Source organism: Mus caroli, unplaced genomic scaffold (assembly GCF_900094665.2).
Source record: "Mus caroli unplaced genomic scaffold, CAROLI_EIJ_v1.1 scaffold_22663_1, whole genome shotgun sequence".
NCBI lineage: Eukaryota > Metazoa > Chordata > Mammalia > Rodentia > Muridae > Mus > Mus caroli.
Window position 1 is genome coordinate 1 of NW_018391182.1, and position 8,759 is coordinate 8,759.

An 8,759-nucleotide genomic window follows, 5' to 3' on the forward strand; every position below is an offset into this window, starting at 1 on the left:
TTTCCGGCATTGGTCAGGGTGACTTTCTTTGAATGAACACTCTTTGAACCCAGGAAGCAGGTAGGTGGAGGAAGGAATGTCGCTATCAAGGTATGATTAGCATACCTTGGAGCAATGAGTCACAAAGGTCACATTCCCAAGCCTCATCCTAAAGGCCTAGAATTTTGTTACTTCTTCAGGCTGGAGCACACAGTTATTTACACAATATGCACATACATGCCCAAACACACATATGAATATACAGATACACACTGAGACAGAATATGCATCAAAATAGTTAAACGGACACAAAAACACAGAAAACAATTATCCAGTTGCACACACAAAACCACATGGAAACACATGTACAGAGGAATATACATCAGAAGACATACACATATACTGACATCCACACAGCGTGTCATTGTCACACAGACAAATTTATGCTCACTTACAAAGACACAGGCAAGCAAAACAGTTATACATAAGTGAAAGAACATATACAAAGCATACCCACATGCATTGATAAATATACACAGGAATATACACTTAGGCAAAGCAATTGAAACACTGACAAAATTATGTTAACTGCCATAGACAGAGATATAGGTAAATACACAAAATTATAATATATATATGTGTGTGTGTATGTGTATAATGTATATGTATATATAATGTATATGTATATGTACATATATAATGTATATGCACATAGATATACACATTATAGACATATATAGATATACACACAGATATACAGAAACACAGAAGTGATATCCCTCATCTACAGTGGGAACAGCATAAGTTGGGATCTCTAAAGATGGTTATATTTGATAATCAATGAACAAGGATTCATCACTGAGTGGGTTCATGAGGAAGGACTGGATATGTTTTCAGTATTAGAATATGTGTGATGATAGTCAAGTATTCTGTATCAAAATCACAGTGCTACATTGACAAATTATGCCTTCTACTCTATTCCCTTTACATTAGAGATTTATACAAACTTCTAGATTTACATGATCAGTAGGAAAAGTATTTATAGGTCACTCTATTTTAGAAAATATTTTCTAACACACTTGGTTTGGGCATCTAAAAGACTCTTAAAGACATTGATAACATGAAACATTATAATACAAGAATAACTACCTTGTTGCAGGCATAATTTTGTTCCTTCACATTGTCAGTGGGCAGATTATCAAATTTTTGAAAAGTCAGCTCATGGAGTGCATGGGCAACAGCATATACAGCATTGTATATGGCATAGCTCCCTTCAGTAAAGGCCATGTCAAAAGTACGTACCATTAACCATTCCAAATGGTGATTGGATGAGCAGTTCTTCAGTGTCTTACATTTAGGTGCTGAGACTTCACAGTTAAAGTGCATCCATTCCAGCTTTACCAGATATTCATCTGAGCATTTTAACAGGTTCAATGTCTGGACAAAGTTTTTAAAACCAGAAATCTCGCCATGGTGGTGTCCAAAAGCAAATGTCCCATACAAGTTATCAAATGTGAAGTCTTTCTTACTAGTAGTAATATCCCACTGTGAGGTGGTGACCCATATTCTCTTTATATCTAGAGATTCCCACATTCTAAAATTCACAGCTAAAGTACTGTCTGTGTCACCATATATGATAACAACATTTGTAGATGATGTCATGATTTGATTGTAATACACTTCAGTTCTTGTCAAGTATAAATGCATATTGACTGGAATCATGCTGACAAAAGCAAAGCAGACTGTATTTTTTTCCATCTCTCTTCTCAAATAGGAAAGAAATTGGACACCTTTATCATTATCTGAGATGGCCAACCCTACCCAGTTCCAATTGAAATGAATTATGAAGGAGACCATGGCAAGGGCTAGAGATGTATCCTCAGAGGCCATCTGATATAGATAGGGAAATTCTTCATGATCGCTCATGGCAGGATGAAAGGGTCCATAAGTAAGATGAAGGAACTAGAACACAGGAAGCAGCATGTGATAGAATGAATTCCTAAGAACTTATAAACATAGTTTTCTGCAAATTTCTAGAAATCTAAGCCAGCTATTATTTCTTCCATCTTCTTATATCATAAAAGGACATTTGAAAGCTCCATCAAGACTCTGAATAGTACCCTTGAACTACATAGATTGGCTCAGGCTTAATAAGACTATGGGAGTATCCACGATATCTGATTTCATGAGTTCCTCCCTGCCCCTAATACATACACCCACCCCCCCACACACACACACACTTACCTGATGAGATATGAAGTTGTTTAGGATTGTATAAAGTGTCAGAGTTGTTGCCCAGTTTAGTCCTGTGAGTGCCACTGCACATATGTCATCGTTACAGATATAATTAGGGAAAATTTCATGATTTTGTAAACTCAAATGAATGAGACTTTTTAATTGGGATTCATAACCACAAATCAGTGCTGAGAATGTAAATATTAGAGACATATTTGGCAAAAGATCAGAGTTCCTGTTGACTTCATTTATGGAAAAAGCCAAGACCAGAGCATACTTGTGATTTTCAGTGTGTGTTCTGTAAAAGGTTACAGTGCTTATAAGGACAGCAATTTACAGATATTATTTGCAGTCAATAAAAGGACAATCCTGCACTGGATTGTATTGCCCCCACCCCCTAAGACTGAAATGACCTGTGTAATGTGGTTGAGATGACCAAAGAAGCTGGGAGCTAATAAAATCTTCATATGTTCATGAAAAGTCATCTCCCATAAATGAGATGTACTATTGTCATATTCTCACCAATAGAGTTTTTTTCCTCTGGATTTTGAATGTTTGCTAAGACAGTAAATAATCACCAAATGCTTTGATGAAACAGTAAAAATAGTCACATATTCATTTTAAATTAATTAGAAATATGTAAAATACATGGAATGCATGTGTGCCATTGAGTTTATGGTATTATGTATGAAATTGACTATTGGCTAAGACAGTGAAAGAATGACAGTTAAGTTCACAGCAGTCTTCTGTGGCAATACTTGGCTCATGTCATTAAAATTCTTTCTCATTAGGAGGCAATATATTTATATTTATCATATCCCCACATAATCATTCTTATCTTAAATGTTCTTTTTTCTAAAATTCAGTTTCAATGGATTAATTCTATTTTGTGTTTATGTTTATGAAAAGAATAACTCATATCCCTTCTAAATTACTTCAAAACATCTGACTGAAAAATACCAACTATATTACTTCATTATTAATTTTTACTAAGAGTTAAATATCTGCGTTCTAGTTAGAAATTATACATCTGTCCTGGGGTTTTTGTTTTTATAAACACAAGTCCTTTTAGGATATTATTCATAAATGCACAGAAAAAAATGATGTCGTTAAATATTTTAGTAACACACAACAGAAATTTGAGACTAGTACTTGTACAAATAAAACACTAACTCCTCCACAGTAAACATTAAGAAACATAAAATACTTAAGTGGTTAGAGTGGCTTTTTGGTCTAAAGGACTATGTCTGAAAAAAACTATCAGAAATCCACAAAATCAAAATGTGGATATGTCCACACTGGTAAACTATGCAACTACATTTTGTAAGATTACTGAAAAACAGACATAGATGATAAATATTGAAAGTATCAGATTAAATAACAGAGAGGTAAAGAGGGAAGACATGCTCCTTAATAATGGCAAAGATGATCTAGTAAGTAACTCCTCTATCCTTATTCTCTAATATTGCCAACTATAGTACGCCACAGTTGTTACCCAGGATGGTGATTAGGGAAGTAACTAGTCACCACTATTAGTAATAATATCACTTTTCAAAGAATCAAACATATTCTTTATCATCATACATTCCCTCTTTATTTTAATGAGAGAGTGAAGAACTGGACTTTGTAAGACTTAAAGCCAGTGAATTTGCATAGATCAAAATAGGAATTTGACAGAGGACAGATCTCTTGCATCAATTCTTGCTGCAGCTTCAATAATTAAATGGGTACCTCATGAATAAATTTAAGAAAGTAACTGAGTATCTATATGAAGACTCTGCATAGCTAGTTGTGTCTCCAACATTAGTGGCCCCAGCACAAACATTAGAATCTGCACAGTTATGGAAGGACCATCACCAGACTCTGTTGTCATTTGCATAAACACATCTAGGATAAAGTCATAAAAATGATGTCTTTCAATAAGATATCATTGTGCCACTGTGCTATAGAACTATCTATTATAGGATAATATGTGATTAATAATGGCCCAAAGTTGTTTTATTACTCAAATTCCATCCCTATAAATGGGAGGCAGGCTTGAAAAAACAATTCTGTCAATTTAAAGTGGTAATATACCATTAGTCTCTAATAGAATATGGAGTTCTTTCTTGTTTTGCACATTAATAATAGTATAAAAGAGACTTTGCATTGTTTTGCTCCTCAACCTCAGTAGACTCAGGAAATATTCATGATCACATTTACATGGAAAATACAAAAGCACTTACTGTGTATTCAAAATAGAACTGAAATACTCTTTCTCCACAGGCCATGGTACTGCTTGAATAAAGAAGCTACAACCTGATCCCAGGTTTCCATCCTCGTCTTTATTCTGTTTTATTCTCCAAAAGCACCTGGGATAAATAAAATCAGCCACAAGAAGTGGAATGTTTAGCAGCAAGAAGAGTAAAATCAAAGTGAACATATTTTTCCTTCTCTGAGGCTGGGCAGAATGGTTTGTGAAGTGCCACACAGATCAGCAAATCAAACAGGTACTAATATATCCCCATGTACTATTTTATCACTGTGTCCAAGGAGATGCTACATCTGTATTTCTGTTTCATTTTCCACAGCTGTTTCCTCACCCCTGGAGGATTCTTTGACAGTATCTCCTGAGGATCTTCATCTGATGTCCACCATGCATGTGATAAACCTGGCTGATAAATATAGATGAGGGTGGGGAATGACATCACTCATGTTTGTGGAATTTGAGGTCCCTGGAAAGATTCCACTTTGTGAAAATTTAGTCCCAGAACTGCCTCAAAATCTGTTTATGTGAACACTTGAAATAATGTCAACAGATTTTGTTAGTTGATCCACCTTCGGGAAGAACTCTTGAAGTCTGAGGTCATGATTACACACTGACCATTGTGTCACAAGTCCCATGTCAGTGAAAAGCAGTCTCAAGTTTAGAGCATTTGATGTCCACTGAGAATGTAGTATGGACAATGCTACAGCAGTAACAGGTATAAAATAATGACAAATCCTGAAATGTCCTGAATCCTGCAGTGTCCAAAAATCATCACAAAACCACATTTTACTTACATATTAAATGTTGCTTTTAAAATATTTAAGAAAATCCAGAGAGAATGTTAGAACTTTGTGCCTCGTTTCAAATAGACCTAGCACTCCTATTCCCCATTATTATGAGTGAGAAACTAAGCTGAATATTTGAGGTCTAAAACATGATTTCCAAATCTGACCCTCAGTTCTCACAGATCAATACCTTGTTTTGACCAGTTTCTTCTACTTTACTATTGATTTTCTACACTGACTTTGCTAATTTTACATCCAGTATTCACTGAGAAGAATTCTTACTGTTAGTATTTTAGAAGCAAATAGCAAGGGGCAAATGAAACTGTGTTTAATGAGTAAACTCTTCTTATATAATTTTCATAGTCATCTATTCTTGATAATACTTTAGAACTTGCATTGCAAGTGGGAGAGTCTATTGATAATTGTGGTCTGATGAGTCTCTGTCTGTGACTATGAACTACAGAGGAAGCAGCACAAATATAGGCAATTTTGTGGTGTGTTGTGATGTGTCATATTTAGCACTTATGATGAGGCAAACAGAGCCTGTTTTCTTTTTCTATATTTTGTTGTACATTTAAATATTAACATTTTATATGTGCATGAACCAGAACTTCTGTCCTAGGCAGCAAAAGTGTGGATATAAACAGATATGAGATGGAGAGATTTTCATAGGAAGGCAAAGCACATTCATGTTTGATGAGTACTAATAAAAATTTCAAGAGTCCAGATTCAGGATTACATTCAGTTTCATCTGTGTGAAATGGTTATTTTGTTTTAAATTAACACATTTTATTATGACCCATTCACATATATGTTTCATGTCCTTTTCCAGATATTTCCCATTAGAAACCCACATCTCTTGCTCATCTTATCACTCATTCCATTCCTCAGTTCAAAGAGACACCCTCTTACTTTATGACTTTTGTATTAAGTTTATGAGACAAGTGTCATATTTTCTTGTGTATTTTTCCAAACTGATTTCACATGGAACCCCATCACCAAATCCCTTGAGTCTTTTCAGTTCTCCAAAATGTGTTACCCACTTGCTTCATGTAAAATGTATGCATGTGTACATACATACATACATACATTTATTGACTTTTGTATATGGACCCTTCCTTGCCTCTCTGGGATAAAGCCTACATGAACATGGTAGTTGATATTTTTTATTTGTTCTAGGATTCACTTTGCAAGCATTTCATTGAGTGTGTTTGTACTAAGGTTGTTAAGAGAAATCAGTCAATAAATCTCCTTCTTGGTTAGATCTTTATGTGGCTTGGATATCATGGTGGCTGTGGCNTCATAACCTGAATTAAGCAATGTTTCTTCTGTTTCTATTGTTTGGGATAATATGGGAGTAATGGTATTATATTTTTGAAATTCTCAAACAGTTCTGTCATAAATTTATTTTTATTTTTTTGGATTTTTTTGGAAGGTGCAGCAGTTGGGAGAATTTTATTGAGTTCTTCTATTTCATTATTGGTTAGAGTTCTGTGTAAATTGTTATGCTGACATTCTTTAATTCCAGTAAGTGGTATCTATTGAGAAAAATATCTATATCTCTTATATTTCAGGTTTCTGGTGTGCTGTTAACTAAGTATTGTTAAATCAATCTTTTTTTTTTTCGTCTTTTTTTTCTTTTCTTTTCTCTTCTTCTTCTTCTTCTTCTTCTTCTTCTTCTTCTTCTTCTTCTTCTTCTTCTTCTTCTTCTTCTTCTTCTTCTACTTCTTCTTCGTCTTCGTCTTCATCTTCTTCTTCATGAAGAGGTGTTTGTGTAGCCTTGGCTTTTCTGGAACTAGCTCTATAGACTAGTCTAAATTCTCTTGGATCTGCTTCTCACATACTGAATTTAATGCATGTGCTACTACTACACAGTTGAACTTGCTTCTTTTGATTACTATCATTGTGCCTGCTGAGTTTGTATATGCTGTGCAATCATTTTCATTTAATTCTAAAACTATTTTTCATATCTTTATTTCTGTCTCAATCCATTTTCTGTCTCTTAAGGGTTAGGTGCATCTTCTCTGACTAAACCCAGACCCAGCAGTCCTCTGCTGTATATATATTGGGGGCCTCATATCAGCTGGTGTATGCTGCCTGGTTGGTGGTCCAGTGTTGAGAGATCTTGGGGGTCCAGATTAATTGAGACTGCTGGCCCTTCTACAGGGTCACGCTCCTCCTCAGCTTCTTCAGGCTTTTCCCTAATTCAACCACAGGGGTTAGCAGCTTCTGTTCATTGGTTGGGTACAAATATCTGCATCTGACTCTTTCAGCTGCTTGTTGAGCTATATTGGGCATACGTTTCTGACCCATGTTTGCTTGTTTATATCCCAAATTTATCACATTGCCTCAAGCCTTTAGACCTTGTAGGACAGAGATATGGAGACTATGGAAAATGCCTTTGAAAAAATTAATCATATAGAGATGTTGTGATAATGAGCTTTTTCTTTACTTCAATGTGATCAGTTATACTAACTCAATCATGGACTGGTCTGGAAATCAATCCAATGCTGGGAAAAATGGAAAAGACAGTGAATTTTCAGAGGGCTTGTTCTGTACATTATCAGAAACGTATTTGAAAATTAAAAACTGCCCTGTATGATGTTATGTTTGCAGTGTATAAATTGGAACAGGATCTAGATTTTAAAAAAGTGTTAGTGCATGTGTGAAAGCTCCTAATGTCTTATTGACTGGTCATGTTAAAATTACTTTTGTTCTACAGTATTTGATATAAGGTTCATTGGTTGTACACTTTCTAATTGTATGAGTAAATTGAAATTTGGCATGTCTATTATGGTGGTATATATATATATATTATTGCCTATGAGTGTGACAGGACATAAGTATTATGAAAAACCGTCCAAATAAAGGAAGAAGTAAGTCAGGCTTTAAGCAGAAGCAAGAGGATAGTGGGCTCAATTATTGCTAGTAGGGCAGCTTTGATTACATTAATAGCTAACACCATTGCTTCTGCAATTGATTTTACACAAGAAGTTAAGACATCTATTTTGTTAATCATTTAGCAAAAAAATGTTATGAATGCTCTGAATGTTCAAGAAGATTTAGATAGGCATTTGGAACAGTGAATTCATGCTCTTTATTTTTTATTAGGTATTTATTTAATTTACATTTCCAATTTTATCCCAAAAGGCCCCCACACGCTCCCCCGCCCACTCCCCAAACCACCTACTCCCACTTCTAGGACCTGGATGTCCCCTGTATTGAGGCATATAAAGTTTGCAGGACCAATGGGCCTCTCTTTCCACTGATGGCCTACTAGACCATCTTCTGATTCATATGCAGCTAGAGACACGAGCTCGGGGGCGGGGGGGTACTGATTAGTTCATATTGTTGTTCCACCAATAGGACTGCAGATCCCTTCAGCTCCTTGGGTACTATCTCTAGCTCCTCCACTGGGGGCCCTGTGATCCATCCAATAGCTGACTGTGAGCATCCACTTCTGTGTTTGCTAGGCCCCAGCTTAGTTTCACAAGAGACAGCTATATCTGGGT

At 35.5% G+C, this 8,759-nt stretch overlaps 1 protein-coding gene across 1 annotated transcript; it reads right to left on the reverse strand.

Annotated features, from left to right (window-relative positions):
* Positions 1–1,128: 1,128 nt before the first annotated feature.
* Positions 1,129–4,636, reverse strand: LOC110289053 (vomeronasal type-2 receptor 116-like; the record flags this gene model as incomplete). The annotated part of the gene is made up of 3 exons (XM_021155256.1): positions 4,440–4,636; positions 2,224–2,512; positions 1,129–1,941 (listed from the first exon to the last, which is right to left on the reverse strand). Coding segments are annotated over exons 1-3 (1,299 nt in total), but the record flags the coding sequence as incomplete, so codon positions are not given.
* Between the last annotated feature and the right edge of the window lie 4,123 nt (positions 4,637–8,759).